This window comes from Pristis pectinata, chromosome 23 (assembly GCF_009764475.1).
Source record: "Pristis pectinata isolate sPriPec2 chromosome 23, sPriPec2.1.pri, whole genome shotgun sequence".
Classification (NCBI taxonomy): Eukaryota; Metazoa; Chordata; class Chondrichthyes; order Rhinopristiformes; family Pristidae; genus Pristis; species Pristis pectinata.
In genome coordinates, this window is record NC_067427.1 from 11790377 (window position 1) to 11812536 (window position 22160).

Below are 22160 nucleotides of genomic sequence, written 5' to 3' on the forward strand. Positions count from 1 at the left end.
GAAAATGACATCCCTTGAATTAATATTTCCATAGCTGGACCACTTTTCCTTTTTTTTAAGTGCAAATTCATTCTTATTTGTTGTAAATATAAATGTGAAATACATAGTTCCTTTCACGTCCTCAGGAAATTTCAAAATACCTCAATGAAATTTTTGTTTATAACCCTTGATACATTAGTCTTCCATGTTTCGTGTTAAACAGAATTTATATTAAAACAAATTGACTTTTTGCTTTCTGGATGGTGAATGGTAGGATATATTTCATATGGATCCATACACTCTACTATTTTGTGTGTTGTCATTGAGATTTTTTTTAAACCTATTTTCCGATTTTTTTTTTGGGGGGGCGGGGGAACAAAGTAGTCCTGACAAAGGAAATGATTAGGATAAACCCAATAAAAAAAAATGTCAACAATTTTGTTGTTATTTTAAGAAAGTGTGGTGTCATTTTAAATGTAATGAATTTATAACAGGTTAATGTCTATAAAAATTAAAATATTTACACATTTGCGCTGTTGTATGTTATTAGTAACATGCTCTAAATGTTCTTCAAAAATGAGATTTCATCGAAACAAACAGATCGAGTTATTTATGGCACTGACATAAGGGATTTGATATCATTGTAGTATGGGATTCTGAAATAACATATCATCTGGATTTTATAAAATGCATGCTTTCCATGATTTAAATGGATTATTAAGGGAATATTACAATGTAGATCAGTTTTAGCTGTTTAAAAATGATCAATACTCAATTAATTATTTGAATAACGAATTTAGACTCTACCATGACCATTGCTTTTGCTGAGTTTGCAGGAACACTGCATCCATCTTCAATTCTGGGTAATGTCATTAAATTCACCAGCTGCCCTGTAACAAAGCATTGCTTCCAGTTGCTCCTGATTATTTTTTTTGATCACTGATTGCTCATAGAGAGTGGTTTCTGTTTTAATGAATACAAATTGCAGCCTTTAATGGATTATTTTGTATTTCTTCCTTCAATACAATTTGTATGTTCAATGTATCTTAATTATATTAATAGAAACATATTATAATTTGAGTGCAAACATTTCTTGATGTTAAACAAATCATGTCCAATCTAAGTTAATTAAACTGTCAAATTTCTTTGAAAGTTTTCCATATATTTCATTGCAGTTTTTCATGATGTGGTAATTGCTGGCATCCATTTGAAAATCTATACATTCTTCACTCTGTGTTCAGTCCCATATACAGAAATGTTGGAAGAGAAAATACTTTATCAGACCATATACTTAAAGACAATCAAAAGTATCATAAAATTAATACAGAATTATCGTTGAATCTATTGGATATTATTTTCCATATTGAATTGAATAATTGTCAATGAACAGTAACATTAATCAATTTTTTTTAAAAATTGGTATTTTTCTTGAAATTAGGCAGCAGAAAATATATTCCATGGTTGCTGAATGTTCCTCTTGACAAAATGTTTTTGGAGCATTGCATACAGTTTATATATGTAAAAGAAAACAGATAAATATATTCAAGTGTTAAACTGATTTAATATTTCCAACCATTTTCCATTCTTTTTCTAATTTGCTGAATTAGCAACATAGGCAATTACTGAGTTTTCTGTGATATGAACATTGAATAACCAGATTATGCTAAACTTAACATTTTATTATGTTTCAAAAAAAACTATTTTTGGAAACTGGAATTTTAAAATAAAATGCACCAAATCTAAATAAATTGCTTTTTCTTGTACTGTCAAACTTGGGGAAAAAGTTGTTCAGAGAGAGACTGTTGCAGAGGGCTGAGATAATTATTTCCTCATTCAGGACACTCTATATACCTTACAAAATTTTATAGATTCTTGAAGAATTTTATAGATTCTTAATAAAGGAGGAAGAAAGAAAACAGAAATGTGAGTAGATAGGAGGGTAAGTAGATAAAGAAGCTTCAAGGATATTGGAAAAAGTTGATGTTCCAAAGGATCTGCATGTCCTTGTACACAAATCACTGAAAGCTAACATGCAGGTGCAGTAAACAATTAGGAAGTCAATTAGTACCTTTACCTTTTACTATGAGAGGATTTGTATACAGGATTTAAAATATCTTATTGCAATTGTATATGGCCTTGGTGAGACCACATCTGGACTATTGTATATAATTTTGGTGGTGTTACCCAAAAATTAATATTCTTGACATAGAGTACAACAAAGATTCACCAGGCTTGATCTTAGGATGGCACATTTTCCATATCTGGAGAGATTAGTAGACTAGGCCTTACAGAGTTTAGAAGAACAAGGAATGTATAAATTTCTTAAAGGCTCAACAAGGTGTATGCAAGGAGAATATTTCCCCTGACTGAGGAATCTAGAAGCGGGGTCATTTCTCTGTGTAAGTGGTAAACCCTTCAGAACTGAGATGAGGAGAAATTTCTTTATCCAAATAGTAGTGAATCTTGGAATTTTCTACCATGGATGCTTGGTCATTATGTTTATCCCTAACTCTTTAAAATAATGGTATATTAACAGCATTCCAATCCTCAGACACCCTTCTTGTAGACAGAATACTGAAAGTGTTTTTTCTTCAGAGCCTCCACAGTTTCCTCCCTTAAACAAAGAAAGGAAAACCCTGAAAATACTCAATAGGTCCGGGGCGTCTGTGGTGAAACAAAAAATGCTAACAGTTCAGGTAGATGACTTTTAATTTTGGTTTCCTTTTTTGTCTTATCCTACTACATTATCCTCTGGAGGTTCTAAATTTGTCAGTCCTCTTTCCTTCGTTAGAACCCCTTCAATCTCGTTGATAATTGACCCCTGTGCTTTAAGATTGGTTTATTTTCAAGAAGCTGTTTCCAGTTCACTTTTGCTAAATCAGTTCTCAATCTGCTGGCCTTGCACTGATTTAGAACCTTTTCTCCTATTTTATCTTTATTTTCCATAATTATGCTTAATCAACTGAATCACAAAACCTCTCATACCTCTTCCACTTGCCCAGCTTCATTCCTTTAAGCTGAATCCAATATTGCCACCTCTCCCTCTTTTCCTACAACTGAACCAATCAAGTTGAGCTAGGTTTGGATTTGCAATCATAGCATTTTAACCTAAAAAGGGCACTTGACCTGATTGGTATGTCAGTTTACAAATTCCACAGCAATATGTGCTGAATAGTATGAGGAAATTTACTGTTGTCTGTGAAGGACCAATGTGTACTTCTCTTGCACTAGACACTGCAATATAACTGACAAAACTGCAATGCTGGAATTTCCTTGATAAAAGAAAATGGGAAAACAAATCTGGGTATTGACTCTTATTCATTTTTTATAGAGGCCATCCATGGATGGTGAAAGTTTCAATAAAGCATTGTGTTAATGGGAATATATTAATCCATGTTTTGTGAGACTACACAGTTACTCAATTTTCACAAGTCAATGGATTCCTGAATGATTGAAAGACAGGATTTTAATGAATGATTTCTACACAATTTCCTTTTACGTAATTTCACAATGCTATACACTGTGGGATTATTCTCCAGCAATTTTTTTTGTGCAGAGGGGAGTCATTTCCAGTTACTCACAGTAGCTGTAACTAATGGGAGAATACTTTGTTTGATTCCATTCTGGATAGTGATTTGTAAGGTCACAATTTCTGCTAGTGAAGTTTGCTTATCCTGCAGAGGATTTCCCATTCTTTGAATGGTAAGTAACTTGCATCAGAATCCTACACAATTATCTTTTGAGTATCCATGGTAGGGTTTTTGTGTTAATCGCTTTTAATTATGACATAATTTAATTTTGAGCTTAACAGTGCAGTGATGTCATTGGAGAAGGCAGGGGCTTTATAGAAGAATATATGCATTTGTTCTTCAGTATATAGAGATTATGGATGTTTGTCAATGAAGTGTTTTCATCTGATTTGATAAAAACCAGTGTTCAATGTCTTGCACTGTTTCCTTTAAAGGAATAACACATGTACTATAAGGAAGTTTTTTTTTCCTTTTTGAATGCTAATTATTTATTTAACATTGGAATGGGAAATTTTTATCCTTAAACACAAAACATTAGTTGCTGAATGTAAGTTTCCATTTCTTGCAGCACTTGGTTTTATTTTCATAAAGCCAAGTAAGAAAGTTGTTTATTTTGTACTTAAAAAAGTGAATTTATTAAATCTTGTATACATCAGCTAACTATTTATTATTTGTCCTTCCAGATTACGTTGAATGTGCAGCCCATTAGTGTCAACAAGACAATGGTCCTTATTTTTTACAGCAACCGTCATTTATTTTGGAATTTGAGTTCTATCAATATGCCATTCATAGTTCATGTAAGTATTATTGAGTTATTTGCTTGTATGGTGAGTTATTTACTACAATTACATGCATTTAGCCCTGCAAAGAAAGCATTTTATTTGTATTTGTTTTTCTCAGAATAGTCTAATTACTGGATTAATTTGAGCACTTATAGCTTTGTAATTAATCCTTTGTTTTTTATATTCTTGATATCTATGCACTTTCAGTTTTATGACAGACTTCCTCATTGCTTAGTCAGTTTCTGTGCCAACAGACTATTATTGTGCACAGTGTTGGTCAGAATGCCATGTGAGTAATTGATTTGAAATAGCCAAAAGGGAGTTTTGCATGTCAGCATTACATATCAAATATTTAAAATTGGTTAGAAGTTATGAGTAGAAAAACATGTACCAGGTGTCAAAAGTTTCCTCCATCTCTTGTTGGTGAAGCATTTAATATTTGCAAACTGATATCTCACTCTCCTTCTGTATGCTAACGTTGAGATAAGATTTTTAGTTTTGCACTTCAATCCGTAGGTTTATTCTGTTACAATTAATAACTCCATAAACCTCAGAGTTAGAGGATCAATGAAAGTATGTGTTTGATCCACTTAAAGCAAACTTTAATGACATGGTTTATATTACAGCAAACTGTAGGGGCACACGGTCCTTGCCCTTTATGTGTATCCAGTAAATAATTTCTGGACTGTGAGCACTTATTTATAAATTTACTACTTTAAGCAGAGATTTAAAAAAAAAGTTTGCAGGTGATAGATGTGGACATTCCTGTACCAAAGTGATATGTTTGAAGGGTCCGATGTCCTTTCCTCCTCTGATTTTTTTTCTCTCTCTTCCTCCCCCCATCCCCCCTCCACTTTTATGTTCTTGATGTTTATTTGCAAACATTTTGTGGTGTATGGTTACATAATTTTTAGATGCAGTGCAAAACTAAACTTCAAGGTAGCACAATGGACGTATTAAATGCCCCAATCCTCTCTCTTTGGAAAAAATTTAAAAACATGGGTCATGTTTCTGTTTCTGCAAAAGCCAACCCATCTCTTGTGCCTCCAAGTCTTCTGCAAATCATGCAGGGTGTCCATGAACAACAAATAAGCAATGTAATAGCAGGAAACCTATTAAAAGTTCCCTCAATTTACCTGAATCACACATTACCTCTGCTAGTGGATTTTGAGAAGAATCTTCTTTTTCCTTCTGTGACTTCAGCTAGTTTGTTACAGGATGTTTTTTAATTGCACTAAGTTGTACATGAATTTAGTACATTTGAACCTCAAAAATTACCAATAGAGTAGTGTGGATTTCCTTATGATTTAAAAAAAATAAAAGAAGTAACATTTTAACCTCTGTTTAAACTAATGCCTTTGTGCTTTCAGGACAAAAGGCCCAAGAGATTAGCCTAGAAATTCAATAATTCATGAAAACATTTGTGAAGGCACTGCACAGATGGATTGTACCTTTTGACCTTGTGCTGAGGATGCTTGCTTTTTGTGTGTGCACAACATTACAAGAACCAATGCAAAGAAGTGCCATTTGTCATCCTTTTCCCATTAACACATTTTAATTTTAAATACTTTCAGGAGGTCTGTGCACCTGCCATACCCTCACTGGCTTTGCCTATCTCTGAACTGAGTTCAACAATCATTGCACATCAGTGATCATGTGATCAACCTTCTTGTATGTGCTGTTTATGGAATTTTCAAAACTTTCTTTTTCCTGTTTTCCCCACCCCTCAACCCCATCTCTATACATCTACATCCATCTTGTCGTTGATTTTGTTACTTGCATATATTGCTCATAATCCAGAGCTACATGAATGATTTGGTGCGTTGCAAACATTTTGAGTGAAAGAGGGAGCTTGTGCTTGAGAAGTTTCTGAAATATGATTTAATTGTTTTTTTTCCTCCCCAAGGTAAAACTAGTGTGACTAGTAGGAGCTTGTAAGCACACCTTAAGAACAAGCCAAATACATTTCTGATATATCCAAAGTACAACACTGAAAAGAAAGATATTATATGTGCCTTCCTACTTAAGTTATAGCTCACCCAAGTATATTTGTGGGTGTCTAACTGAAATGGTGTTGAAGAATGGTGACCAGTTGTGTTGTAAATGTAAACTGGTATCTTAACAGCCCTACTTCTAAGTGATTAACAGATTTTTGTATTAATAATGCATGCTAGAGCAAAAACTGCTCATTCATATGTACAGTTTGTCATTGGCCACAAGCTACTAAACATGAGGATATTACTAGGCATCACATTTTTCTAGTTATTTTTATACATTGAAGAGTAAATCCTTTCTCCACTAACCACAAACCCAAGGTAGCTCCAAGATTGTACCAATTGTGCGGTTAATCCTGATATGAAATAATTTTCATAAGATTCAGTAAGTAATGATTATCATGAGAATATTACTCAGAGATAAATGAAATCAATTCTTCTGACTCAAAATCACATTGGTGACCTAAAATAGTTTGGATTATAACCTACAAAATATACTTGGTCTATTGGGCCAAAGGTATTTTCAATACTTCCCTGTATACAGACCTATACTCCTTGGAGAATAACCTTTTTATATTTTGTATGGGACTAACCCTGGATGAACCTGGAGAAATTTCAGTGTGAGATTAACAGTGTGGGGAGGCTCTGATTTGCTTGCAAGTGGGGTGAGTTTGAAGGTTGCTATCAACTCCACTGATTGGAACACCTACCATCCTCAAAAGGAGATAAGTGCCAGGTCAAAAGTTCCAGGTCAATATTTGCTGCTAATGGTATCAAACCAGATATACAAGGTAGAGGCATTGTTTGTGTTTTCAGTACAGGGTAGGAATTAACATGTGATGTCTGTGTTCAATGGCATTCTGTGCCATGACGTCTGAAATCCTAGGAAAGCCATGTGCACACTCAAGCTGTGCTTTTCTCAGCTCTAAAAAGGAAGAATTCCTGTAAACAGACTCAGTCACACAATAGCCTCTGGCAGTACTTATTTGGAGACTGCATTTGTGGCTATAGCTGGTGGAGAATTTTGGTGAAGATGTCTTAATTGGAGTGCAATGCCTCACACATTCCTCTTTGCTGAGATTAAGGAAGGAAACTTGCACCCTGAACACTTATTTTTAGATGGACATGGCCTCCCGCTGAGATTATCTTTTCATTCATCCTGCTCTGTATCTCCTGTTTTTATCTTCCCTTGCACACACACACACAATCATATTTATAATCCTGGAAAACCAGTAACTAAACAAAGCTCTTTAGTATGTGCCTTTTTTTTATGACTGTTTCCTGTATTACTTTATTACATTTTCCTCACATTTTATTCTGCTGTTGGCAGTAACAAGTATATTGGAATCTTCTTATTTAAAAGTGACCTATATTTTTGTGGATTATTGTATGGGAAGGAGTCTAGGAAGCTGAGTGACAGTGTCTGTGTTAATTTTTTTTTATGATGGCCTTTTGATATTTCTTTCACCACTTCTTCACATGGAGGGTTGTAAAGCAATGGCTTTTTCTAACCTCTGGTTGTAGATATTTGATGGATCAGGATGTTGAAGATGAAGGTTGATAGATATTTGCACACCAGTGAAATAAGGGATAGTGAAAAAGGGCAGGGAAATAGAATTTAAGAAGCAGATAGCACAGGAGGTTATTCAACTCATTGTGCTTGTGTTGGCTCTTTGGAAGAGAGGTACTTGGTCTTGCATGCCTGATTTTTCTGTTTTTTCAGGTTCCTCATTCTCCAGTTATTTTTTTCCAGTTCCCTTTCAAAATTTATTTATGGAATCTGGTTTCATCACCTTTTCCTCTTGAGAGTTCCAAGCGCTGACATTTCCAGTCTCTTCACAGCTGTTATTTTTTGTTTGCAAGGAAGCTTTGAACATATCCTATGTTCACCTGACAATCTCTTCCTGGGACAGAGTTTGGAATGAAGTTTTCTTTTTGGGGAATCTGGGGTTGGACAGGCAAAGGATGTCTGCCCAACAAGGCCAACTGAGTGTAATTAGGTCTTGAATGCTGGGGCTGTTGACCCAGGAGAGGACAATGATGTTGGATTGCTTATCTTTCCATAGGATATGGAGGATTTTACAGAGATAATGTTGGTGTTATCTTTCCTGTGTCTTTTGGGTGTAGTAGATAGACTAGGTCTCAGAAACCTATGTCATCATAGAGATCCCTCCTGCTTTATATATCGTAAGTTCGGTGCCACATGTGAGGCCTTGATCTTTAAACGCCCTTTCCCTCAAATGATGAGAGGTTGTACTGGGCATTAAAAATGAAAGTGAATTTCATCATTGTTTCTGCCTTGGAGCTGGTTTCTGAGATATGAGATAGTCCATGTTTTCTAGGGTCTAGTCATGAAAAATGGAGAGTCCATTTTCAACCATGAACATGGTTTTGCACAAGTTGGAAATGGGAAGTAGTAGCCATCTCAATGCCAGCAGCCACAGAGTTACTATAATGCAGTAATGATTAGAGGTCTCAGCTTGCATTGAAGCACAAATAGCCACCCAATACCTCTGTGCTGCAGTGGAAGCTCTTACTCTATCAAGATTGAGAGATGAATTAGCTATGGATGGAAGACACTGCTGCATAAGCAATTTTTCACAGGCTGTTGTAGAACCTTTGCTTGGATGATATTACTTAATCACAATAGACTTCCAAAATGTTTGTATCATAAAACCATAAAAAAAATTTACAACACAGCAGGATACAATTTGGCCCATCACATTCATACCATCCTTTCGGGCAGTGCATTTTGAACCCCTTACCACACACTGGGTGAAAAATATTTTCCTTCTCTCCACCCTAATCCTTCTACTTTAAAATCTACATCTCCTTGTTTTCAGCTCCTCTGCTAAGGGAAATAAGCCCTTTCTGTTGATTCTACTTAAACCCCTTTATAATATTATGCAGCTCAGTTAAGTTTCACCTCCGTCTCGTGTGTTCCAGTGAAAACAACCCTAGCGTTATCTATCTTTCCTCATAGCTACAGTTTTCCAGGCCAGAACTTTGTAAATCACATAGGCACCCTATTCAATGCAATCACAATGTTCCTGTAAGGTGGTGACTGGATCAGTATAGTTTCAAGCTATGGCCTAACTAGTATATACAGTTGTAGCATAACCTCCATAGTCTGTGTCTTAGCTAATGGAGGATGGCATCTCCAATGCTTTCATAACCATCTTATTGACTTATCCTGCTACCTTTTTTAAGGATCTGTGCACATCAACACTACACCACACCACTTAATATCTTCCCACTTAATATTCTCTTGCCTTGCTGCACCTCTCCAAATGCGTTATCAAATATCAGTAATGCCCCTAATCAAACAATGTACCTCAAATTGTGAAAATGGAATAAATCAGCTGCCACCACCTGGAATGGTTCAGAAGCTAAGAAGTTCAGGATGAGAGAGCAGTCCAGGCATGGTTGGATTGTTGGGTGCCTGCCTGGAATAGGTAACAGATCTGTGCCACAATTTCGTAAGAAAACTTTTCTTCAGATATTTTGCTCCTTGAAGAGCTGCTGGTATGAACTTTGCTGCCTATGGATTCCTGAATATAGGCTCTCCCGGCAAGAGCCCTTTATCCACACCACCTTTAGTGTCCTCTGGGATGTCTGCTTGACATTGGACCCTCACCTTATGCTGCTGGTTGTGCTGCAGAGCCAGCAGGACTACCTTAGAAATATCCATGATGAAGGAGTAATAAAATTTAAGTTACTGTATTGCTTAGCATTCAACAACACTCTTTAGAAGGAGCTCAACTGAGCTGATCTGCAATTGACTTCCCAACAAAACAACAGATTGTTGCTTACTGGTTCGTCTAATTCAAGCACTGTGCATTGTGGTCTTGTTAGGACCAGAGGCTGGCTGTTTGTGGGGTGGGGTGGGGGGGTGGTTTAGTCAAGGGTTTTGGCTGGCACCAGAGGAGATAGAGAGAATGAAAGAAAGGGGTTAGTAGGCTGAGCAAGGTGGGGTCTGTGTGTGTGTGTGTGTGTGTGTGTGTGTGTGTGAGAGAGAGCGTACACAAGAGGTTTTGGTGGAGTGGAAGTGGGATACAAAGAGAGAATGGACAGGTTAGGGGGAAAAAAAAGTTACATACCAGAGGTTAGGTTGGGTTGGGTCTAGGTCAGCAACAGCCAGGTCAGGACAGCTTGAGACCAGGCTCCAATTTTATACTCAGCAGAACTCAAGTTGAAACTCCCCTTTCTTGTGGGTTGCTGAACTTGTACCTTAGTCAGACGTATTAAATAGAACATCAGCCTGTGGATTCCAAATAAATGTTGCCTCAAGATTTACCACACTAACTCATGGTCTCTATATTCCTGCTCCTTGAGTACAGACCAGCTGATGTGGTGGATGCCTGGACCATACACACGGAAGTGCTAAGAAGAATTTTTTCATTGAGTTCAATGTATACTAGTTATTGCAATGTGAATGCTTAAACTCTGTTTTTCAGTTAATGTAGTGTTTTTTTTTTGGGACCAGTGACCATAGTTCTATTAGTTTTGAATTAGTTATGGAAAGGGACAGATCTGGTCTACAAGTTAGTTCTAAATTGGGGCAAAGCAAATTTTGACGGTACTGGACAGGAATTTGCAAAAGTTGATTGGAGTAGGTTGTTTGCAGGCAAAGGGATGTCTGGCAAGCGGGATGCTTTTAAAAATGACGTCTAGAATACAAGATGAGGGTCGGGAGGTAGACATAGTCTATATGGACTTCAGTAAGGCCCTTGATAAGATGCCACATGGTTGGCTTCTACAGAAAGTTAAGATCCAGGGAGAGCTAGCTAATTGGATACACAATTGGCTTGAAGGTAGGAAGCAGAGGGTGATGGTTGCTTTTTGCACTGGAGGCCCATCACTAGTGGTTTTCCCACGGGTTGGTGCTAGGCCCATTGTTATTTGTCATCAAAATCAATGATTTGGATGAGAATGTACAAGGCATGGTTAGAAAGTTTGCAGATGACACTAAAATAGGTGGTGGTGTTGATAGTGAAGGTGGTTATCAGGATTTGGAGGGAATTTTGATCAACTGGGTAAGTGGGCTGAGCAATGGCAAATGGAGTTTAATTTGGATAAGTGCGAGGTGTTGCATTTTGGGAAGACAAGTGAGGGTATGACTTTCACAGTGAACGTTAGGGCACTGGTGAGTGTTGCAGAACAGGGACCAAGGAGTACAAGTTCATGGTTCCCTGAAAGTACTGTCACAGATAGACAGGGTTGTGAAGAAGGCTTTTGGCATATTGGCCTTCAGTCAGGGCATTGAGTCTAGAAGTTGGGATGTTATTGCTGTAGTTGTACAGGATGCTGGTGAGGCTGTATTTGAATATTGTGTTCAGTTTTGGTCACCCTGCTATAGGAAAGATGTCATTAAGCTGGAAAGGAGATTTATGAGGATGTTGTTGGGATTCGAGGGACTGAGTTATGGAGAGAGGTTGAGCAGGTCGGGACTCTTTTCACTGAAGCACAGGACAATGAGGGGTGATCTTAGAGGTGTATAAAATCATGAGGGGCATAGATAGGCACAGTCTTTTGCCCAGAGTTGGGGAATCAAGAACCAGAGGGCATAGGTTTAAGGTGAGAGGGGAGAGATTTAATAGGAACTAGAGGAGCAACTTTTCAGCCAGAGGAATGAGCTGCCAGAAGAAGTGGTTGAGATGGGTACATTAACAATATTTTAAAAGGTACTTGGACAGGTACATGGATAGTAGCAGTTTAGAGAGATGTGGGCCAAAAGACGGCAAATGGGACCAGCTTAGATGGGAATCTTGGTCAACATGGACCAGTTGGGTTGAAGAGCCCGTTTCCGTGCTGTATGACTCTATGACTATATATGATTTCAAAGCCTGATTTTTTTTTCACACAATGACAAACCGTGATTTTCTTCCTTCTGTATTTTCCAATGATAATCTCATAATTTTAAATTTACTAAAGCTACATGACCATGAACATAAACAGCATAACTTTTGAAACCTATTAAGGTTACAGTATCTTTACCTTGCGAGTTTCAAATGCAGGAATTAATGCATTAAACTGAATATAGTGCTTAAAATAGAACAATGATTCGCAACTACTTTTTAAATTAATGAAGCATATTGACGATATATTTTGAAAATAGTGTCAACGTAGACAACAGCTTCAGGAGTTCAGTTTCCGAAGCAGTCACCTTATTATTCCTTACACTAATTCTTTCGTCATGGCCTCAGATTATTAGAGGGCCTTTAAATGCTTAGATTGTGAGCTGCTGACGCACAAAAGTTAAAAAGGTCTTGCTTCCTGTAATACTGACAGGAAGTTTAGGAAGAAGTTTGGCTCCAAACTGTTTAGCTGAGACTCTGGGTTCTATTATGAAAATAAACATTTTTTTTCTAATTGTATCCAATAATAAATTGTCTGTTAATGATTAAAAAGCATTCTTTTCATATGTCTTCATATGAATAGTCTACATTGAAGAATGTCTTTTCAAGGGTCCGCTTTCACTATCTGCTTTATGTTTTAGTTAAACTCTCAAATAGCAGCTTTAATTCCTGTTGGGGGAGGGGAATAAGTGATTGCTTTACATGTTTAAATTATGGAATTGTCACCCTAGTTGTACGAGAAAATAACTTAAATTCTAGTACTGGGTATGCTATATGGACGTTGGAGTGGGTTGCTTAAAAATTGTTTTGGCTGTGGAGCCTCATTGCAATTTTCAAAAGGCATTACACTTTTCCCTGACCACTCCCATGGCACTAGAAAGGGTGATTGGTGATGGGAGAGGGACATAGGTTAAGGACTGGGCCTGGTACCAGGTTGTAAAAGAAGGTAAATGGCCAGGATGCAAGAGTGGGTGTCTCCATCAAGGGTTGGGTGTTGGTAGTTGGAGGGGGAACCTTCCCCAAAGACTGTGGCATGTTGGGTTATCCAGATTGGGTGCCTTTGGAGGGAGGGGTGGGTGGGGGATCACTGGTTCAGGGCCTGAGCTGAACAAAATGTCCAGAGGGTGGAAAACAGTTGAAAGAGTGGACTGAAGGATTGGGATATCAGAAATTGGAGCATTGCGAGGGATCAGAAGACGGACCTTCAAAAGGGGGAGAGAGAGAAATGGAGAGAGAGCTATTGCCTCACCTGTGAAATGATCCATTAAATTAATACTCTGCTAAACTGAAAATGACCCATTTATTCTTACTCTGTTAACCAATCCTCCATCTAAGCTAATATATTACCCCGAATGCCATGATCTTGGTACCATGACCTTTTTATTAGCAATTTGTCAAATGTATTTTGGAAATTCAAATAAACTACATTTACTGGTTTCCCGTTCATCCACTCTGCTAGTCAAAATTTGTCAAACATTATTTCCCTTTTACAAAATCATATAAGGTCATCTAGTGCTAGGGTACTTCAACAGCTGGAAATGGTGGAATCCAGAGCCACGATGATAGAAGTTGGATCTTTGATGGCACCACTTGTATGTTGGATTGCTTCTGCCTATGCTACAGTAGAACATGTGTGTATTGTCATTTTGTGTTGGAACATGCCTGGATCTGCAAATGTCGATGTGATATTGGAGATGGACTTCTCCATGCACCTAGATATTTCACTTCAGATAGGTTGGACATGACCCAAAAATTTCCATGCTTGTACTCGTCACCTTTGTAATCCATCAAAACTGTTATCCAGTGATCCAGAGCAGTACTGCTGTGTGACTTTGTTACCAGGGAACTGGTTCCTGAACTATTTTTTCCCTAGCTTCTTTGCAGTCCACTTGTGTCTGGTGACTCTGCATGTGGAGCCTGTCTCTAAACTATGCTTGATTGTACATGAAGTGGCAAGATTTGATGTACATGAGAGTCAGATGCATTGAAGTGGTGCTGCCTTCTTCATCTACCTGTTATACCTTTGTTGCTGTGGCCAGGTAAAATGTTGTACATATCTGAATGGTGAAAGGTGCAAGGATATAGACACGGTGAAGGTAGGAGACAAACAAAGATGGCACCCTTGGACATAGGAGAGATTAAGGGAGAAGTGGGATGTGAGGGGGAGCATACTTTCATCCTTGTGTGTCCTCCAATCTACAGCTGGATACTAGCTTTATGGCCAGCACCACCAACTCTCAATGAATGAGGCTTGAATGTCATAGGGACCTCTACAGTCTGTTGCTTCTGTTTGGTAAAAGTAATCTTCTCTTGGATGGAAGTGTATATGTATGTGTGCATGTATATGAGCACAAGTGGTGTGCAAGTGTTGGGAAAAGTAGTAAATGCATGAATGTAGTAATGTATGTATTGGGATTTGTTGTCTTCTCCACCGACTTTACTCTGTCAGAAGCTCTAAATTTTTATTGCACCAGGCCCATAGGGCATCACTGCAGACATTAATCTCTCTGGCTGCCACCTCCCTTTTAACGGCCATTTGACCCCAAGCTTTAAAGATCTGCTCCCTGCTGTCTATCACTTCCACTAGTGAAATAGGGTGCTGCTGCTTGTCTGCATCTCAGCAATGAGCTGTAGTGGATTTGGTGGTCATTTCATCTTCGAGAGATGCAGATAGTACATCAATTTTTGCTGATTAATTTCAGCCGATACTCTAGAACTTGCTGCTTCTAAATGGGTGGAAAAAAATTGTAATTGGCAATTTCTAAGCACAGAAATCCTTATGAGGTGTACATAAAATCGCACACTAATGGCACCAGAGAAAAATGGCTCTTGTCCCCCTCATCTGACACAATTTAGGCATTGTTTTTATGGGCTTTTAGATATCTAGGCCACTGTATTTTAATAATAGTGTGTATATAATTGGAAGCTTGTCTTTGATTTCATTAGAATAGAGACCAATGTGTTTCTTTAGAAGTAGTGACTTAAGGAAATCTCACATAAATATTGTAGCAATTTATTTGAACAAGCCACACAAAAACCTTTCATATTTAATCCATTTCTGAAATAAGAGTACTATGACAAAATTCTTCAGTAAGTCAGTTTAAAATGGGATGAAATTGTTACAAATAAGAATGATGGTAAATGTTTTATAGTCATTCTAATCATCCAAGCTCTTTTTTTTCCTTGTAGCATTCTCAACATTCCATTGTATCACCAGAGAAAACAATTTTGAATTCAGCTGAACAATTGAAGCTATTTAATGGAACTTGCACTTCGTTCACAACTTTAGCTAAGCCTGAAAATGCTGAAACAAACGTCATAAAAGTGAAAGAAGGTAGGTGTGTAGAGCAAATTTAATATTTGTGTAAAGTTTCTCTTCTGTTACCTAAAAATTGAAAAGCATAGTGTCATATTGGGTGACAAACTAAAGTTCCAGAGATTTACAGTTCTTATTTGGATGAAAATGTAGATCGGTTGGATAGTAAGTTTGCAGGTGACACAAAAATTGGTGGAGTTGCAGACTGTGAAGAAGGTCATCAGAGGATACAGCAGGATGTAAATCAGTTACAGTTATGGGTGGAGAAATGGCAGAAGGAGTTTAATCTGGGCAAGTGTGCGGTGTTGCACTTTGGGAGGTCAAATGTAAGGGGAAAATATACAGTTAATGGCAGGACCCTTAACAGCATTGATGTACAGAGGGATCTTAAGGTCCAAGCCCATACCTCTCTGAAAGTGGCAACGTGAGTAGATAGAGTGGTAAAGAAGACGTATGGCACGCTTGCCTTCATCACCAGGGGCATAGTTGGGAAGTTATGTTGCAGCTGTATAAAAGTTTGGTTAGGCCGCTGTCACGAACCAGCAACAAAAGAAACACAGTGAGTCATAATTCAGTGTTAAAAACTATTTTATTAATCACTACTTATAATACGTAAAATAGAAGTAAAAATGTTAGTATGTTAGAAATTCAAAAATGTTAAACCTTGAACATTAACCACAAAAACTAAACTCTTCGTGTGTGTGTGTGGCAAATTCCCAAACTCCAAGTTCAGGAATGGTTCTTAAAGTTCAGTTCCGCAAGCCATAAGGTGAAACATGAGCAAAGGCTTCTTCAACAACCACTGTTGTCTGAAGATAAGATGTAGACGTAGAGAAACATAGAGAGAGTAATTACGAAGTCCAAATGTTCCACGATGGAACCCAGACAACATCTCAGTGTTTACTCGGTAGTGACTTCCTCACCCTGAAAAGCATCCGAATCGTGGTCGTCTCTCTCTCTCTCCCTTCTGACCTCTTCAACAACGTCATTACGTCCTTTATCTTCTATTGACGTAAGCATGCCACACACACACACACACACACACACACACACACACACACACACACACACACACACACACACACACACACACACACACACACACACACTCTCTCTCTCTATCTTAAAGGGACTTTCACCGAGTCCGTAACACCGCACTTGGAGTATTGCATGCATTTCTGGTCACCCCATTACAGGAAGGATGTGGAGGGTTTGGAGAGCATGCAGAAGAGGTTTAGCAGGATGCTGCCTGGATTAGAGGGTGTTAGTTATAAGGAGAGGTTGGGCAAACCTGTATTGTTTTCTCTGGAGTGTTGGAGGCTGAGGGGAGATCTGATAGAAGTTTATAAAATTATGAAAAGCATAGATAAGGCATGGACAGCCAGAATCTTTTCCCAGGGTAGAAATGTCAAATATTAGATGGGATAGCTTTGAAGTGAGAGGGGGAAAGTTTAAAGGGGATGTGCAGGGCAAGTCTTTTTACACAGAGTGGGAAGTGCCTGGAGCATGTTGCCAGGGATGATAGCGGTGTTCAAGAGGCTTTTAAATAAGCATGTGAATATTCAGGAAATGGAGGGATATGTATCATGTGCATGCAGAGGGGATTAGTTTAATTTGGCATCATGCTCAACACAGACACCGTGGGCCAATACATCCTGTGCTGTACTGTTCCATGTTCTTTGTTATCTGACTACTGAAGTTATATACCTACTTAGTTTTCCTCTGGATCCATTTATAAATGTATACTAATCTCTGCTATCTGCAAAGACTGGTCTTATCTTAGTTTGTGACCTGTTAACTCCGTGGAGACACTGCATAATCATCTTTTCCAGATTTTTATTTCTGTTTTTATCTTGGGGGGGGTGGGTGGGGGGGGGGGAGAAAAAAACAAGCATATAGCATTCGTCTTAAATTTTGCCCTGTGTCTGAAGAATTAGCCTACTCTTTCATTTGACAGATGCTGATGGGTTTTCTTCCAGCATTTTCTGAATTTCAGATTTTCAACATTTGTTCTTTAATTTTCATTGTCTCTCTCTCATGGGGTGAGTTGAATGAATGGTAGGGCTCTGGTGTGCATGAGATCAGGATCCGCCACAGGACAAATTTAATTAAGGGTTTGAGTTTAGAGTATTTGAAGAATTTTATTGGAACAATATATTACTTAATTCTCTACTCTCAGTTAAGAGCCATTGACTTCAGGAAATTGGGGCTACAGTGCTGTTGTCCTATCTTTTATAGCACTCCATTCCTCAATGCTGAGAATGAGAATTTACACATCACATAATGGCAGGTGTCATTATTGAGACCAATTAAACTATTGAAGGGTGTAACATAGTTTTTCTTTTGGGACTATGAACATTTGTTATCTGTAAAACTTCAGTCTGGAAACAGCTTTTTTTTAAAACCAAATACTTAACAATTTCCATTTCACTTCAGATTTTCACATCAATAACTTAGAACTCTATTCTTTATTTTTAAACTAACTTGCTTTTAAGTGAGAAACTTTTAAAAGGGTTTTATCTCCAGTGGTACAGCCAGTACTTGAATCTCTTTTGCTTAATCGAAAGGTGTTTATTCTTTTTCTAAAAAAACGCAGAGGAAATGCACCTGTCTAGATGTGAAAAACAGGATCATACTAATGCTGAATATTATCAAGATTATGAGCTTCTCCATCAAGATTTGAAGGGTTGTGTGACATCTAATGAACATTCCACTTCTCAACTCCACATCATAAATCTGATAGCCACATCAAGGTACAGAATTTATTGGATGCTTACCTCTCGTTTTAGTAGTTTCTTTACAGATCTGAAACAAATATTGCCTTGTATACAAGTGAAAAGTAAATGTAGTGAAACAGCTTACGAAAATCCAAGGCCAGATAACCCAGTAAATTGATAGAAGCGTCTTCGTCACTCATTTTTTACAATGAGATTTTATATTTTTCATTAATCATGACACAGGATTATTAACAATGTTCACAGCCTGAGAATCCAGTAACTAGCTAAAGTGAGAAAAATATCTGGTTGTGTGGAATCTGTTATAATCCAGCTGGGGCATGTGTACAATTTTTAAATAGTAAATGACTCAAAGATAACTTAAAAAGTCACTTACATCCATGCAACACTTCATGGTGTTCAGGTCTGGAGGCTTTCCTGACATTTATCTTCAAAAACAAAACCTGAATGGCATTCAGCCAAGACCTGACAGGAAACAAATAACATCTGTGCCGCAGAAGTGCCAAGCAATGACCATCCCCAACAAGAGAGAATCTAGCCACCTACTCTTGATATTCAATGACTTTACTATTGCCAAGTATCCCATCATCAACATCCTGGGTCACTATTAACCAGAAACTCAACTGGACCAGCCAGGTAAGTATTGTGGCTCCAAGGACAGGTCAGAGGCTGGTATCCTGCTGTGAGTGACTCACATCCCAGTCTTTCCACTGTCTATGAGGAACAAGTTAGGAGCATCATGGAATACTCTCTGATTGCATAGATGCATGCAGCTCAATAACATTCAAGAAGCTGAATACCATCCATAGTAATGCAGGCCACTTAATTGGTCTAGACTCCTTGAACTGCCTACAGTCTGTGGCTATAGTGTGTATCATCTATAAAATGCATTTTGTTACTTGCTATTCATTAATTGTTGCTGGTTCTAAATCCTATCCAGCAGCATTGTGGCTGTACCTTGATCACGTGGACTGAAGCAGTCCAAGAAGGTGGCTTACCACTACATTCTGAAGGGATGGGCAATAATTGCTAATTTTGGCAGAATTCCCACATTCTGAAAATTCAATAAATCAAATTCAATTGTGTATTTCCAGAAAACATAAAAGTATTGAGATAGTGGAAAGAATTGGATTCTCTTTGTTATTTTGGGCTAAAGGTACTGGAACCTACATGTAACTCATTTAAATATTTGGCATAACGCAGGCTTTGAAAATTACTGGCACATTAATAAATATAGAAAATTGCTTATGTAACTGCAAGTGCTTCTCAAAATGTCAAATACCCTTGTTTTGTTTTGGAGTAATTAATCCCCACCTTAGATTTGATTTTTTTTTTGTTGTCAAATGTAACTATAATTGTACTGACTTTGATGTATATATTTTGTGGTTTAGGAGGAAATCCTTTATAGCTGCATTTTAATTTGTATTTCAAAACTTAATGTTCAATTAAATAATTATTTCTAACAAATAGAAAATGTGATGCTCTTAAAGGCAACTAACATGAAGCGCACAGTACAATAGTTGCTAATAATCTTTCTCGTGGAAAATACAAAATAATTGACAATGACTAATTGAAATACAAAGGAAATGTTTTAGAAATGCACAGCAAGGCAACTTTATATTTGGAAAAAGTTTAAGGAGGCCATTCAGCTTATTCTATCATTCAATTTGATCATGACCTATCTATCTTAACTCCCTTTTACCATCTTGGTTTCCTATACCTTATCCTATCACTCAACAAAAAATCTACCACCCTTAGTTTTGAGGAATGTTAGATTGATTTAACGTTAAAAGTTAGAGACACAAGACACTCCAGATGCTGTATTCTGGAGCAAAAAACAAACTGCTGGAGGAGCTCGGCAGGTCAAGCAGTATCTGTGGAGGCAGAGTGATGGTCGATGTTTCCTGACATCATCCTTGATTGGCTTTTATGCTTTCTTGTTCTGAATTGTTCTACTGGAGCAAATAACTTCCTACTAAAATAAAATTCCATTATCTAGCACTTCAACTGATACACTCCAGTATCCTTGCTGAATACTGTACAGCATAATGTTGGTAATGCTCAGGTGACTATTGCAGGCCTTCTCCTGAGTAGTCGGGGCAGAGTCGTGTGCTTTGCAAATGCCCCTCATGTGACATGGTTTTCATTGTAGGCCTACTATGTGTATGTATTCAGGTTTCCATTAGGATTGTGAGCTATGTCATGAGGGGATAAACCTTTGTTGCCCAAGTGCCTGCCAGCTCTCCCTGGTAATTTAAATGCAAACAGAACAGAGGGCTATTCTCCTTGCAGGCATTGTGACTGTTATTAGTATAACGAATGTTCACCTGTCAACATGCTGCTTGTATTCAGCAGTTTATTAAGGTCTCCCAATTACTCTCAAAATTGAATGATTGCCTTCAATGTACCCTATCTGAAATGTTCATGCAGCCAAAGATATCTTTCACCATAGGGAACCTTGTGAGTGAGAAGAATCTTGTGGTTGTTCCTCTTCTCTCTGGTGAGAGAGAATGAGATGAAAATATTTGTCTTTCTATGGCGAGTCGTGCACACCTGTTCACAACTGTAAGATACTGCTGATGCCTCTGACGGCAGTCTTATAAGAGCATAGCACCTGAAAATAATTGTGGTTACTAAGTGGTCCAATTTCACCTCCAATTCTTCTGCTGTATTTTTTTTTCTTTCCAACCCATTATACTTTTAAAGATTTTGGATCAGTCACTAGTTAACATTCTCAAGTGTAATTGGGGATAAGCAATAAATGCTGGACAATATCCAGACCCTGAAAATGAATAAATTAAAAAAAAACTCTTGGGGGGAAAAAAAATTGATGCTCTGAGTTTTGTAGTGAAATTACTGCTGCAATGCAAGAAGTATGACGGCCCAAATTTGCACATTTCAAGCTTCAACAAATGGGTATCTGTCTTTAGTAATTTTTAGGTCATTAATGAGAAATTTCCTGCACTACTTCAATATAATGACATAGGATTTTCTACGACCACCCGAGTAGGAAGACAATGCTTTAAGTAAATTATAAGAAATTACTTGTTGATGTGTGATAAATGAAAGAATGCAAAACTTTATCAGTATTCATCCTGAAGAGAAATGATGGGTGTCCATATGTACGATTGAAAATCTTGTACAGACGAGTTGAATTACTGAAAGAGGAGATCCAGATTGAAAACAATAACCCAGACTTTCAAAGGACTGGATTGTCCTGGGCCCATGTTCACCACCTAACCATAATAAAGAAATGACTGAGGTCGCTGTTCATAGTCCTGGGTATAAATCCAAGGACTAAAGTGAAGATGCAAAGTACATCCAGACACTTGAAGTCACTGGCAACCCCCCCCCCCCACCACTGAACTCTATGACAGCAGCTGAGTGGACGGTCTCTTTGGAACCATTGGCTATCAACAGGATTCAGGCCAATAACTAGTACTGAAAATAAAAGCACAAAGTTTGCCTTTGCAATTCTTTTTCCTGTTTGAGACCTCCCTTAAAATCCTAAGCTTTATATCATCCATCTCAATAATCTTTCCTTTGATTCAGTATCCAAACTTGTTCATACACAACTCTAATAATCTAATACATCACCAACAGAGGAGATCCCAGATGAAAACTTCAATAGCCCATACTTCCAAAGGACTGGATCGTCCTGGGTCCATATTTACCTCATGTGGTTCAGCTCACCCACATATATTTTATCCAAATAAAGAGGATCAGACAAGCATTATAAGTGATATATAAATGCAAGTTGTAATTATAATAGTTAAGAATTTTCACATGTGGTGTGGTTTGTAATGGTGTCAAATGTCACCTGAATGATTAACTAAGAAAGTCCATGCTTGTGCTAATAAGTACAGGGTCAGAGTCAGAAAAAGTGCATGAGAAAACCCCTGTAATGGAGCAATGTACATTAATCCTATCTTGTTGCATTTTCCCTTCCTCAAATGTTGTTATTTT

General features: G+C 37.7%; 1 protein-coding gene across 3 annotated transcripts in view; it reads left to right on the forward strand.

Moving 5' to 3' along the window:
- LOC127582168 (transforming growth factor beta receptor type 3-like) overlaps positions 1-22160 on the forward strand; it is a 98714-nt gene that overhangs the window by 29106 nt on the left and 47448 nt on the right. For all 3 annotated transcript variants that reach the window (XM_052037234.1, XM_052037233.1, XM_052037235.1), the window contains exons 4-6: positions 4193-4306; positions 15333-15477; positions 18056-18212. In XM_052037234.1, coding sequence (XP_051893194.1) covers positions 4193-4306; positions 15333-15477; positions 18056-18212 — 416 coding nt within the window. The remainder of the gene's footprint in view (positions 1-4192; positions 4307-15332; positions 15478-18055; positions 18213-22160) is intronic.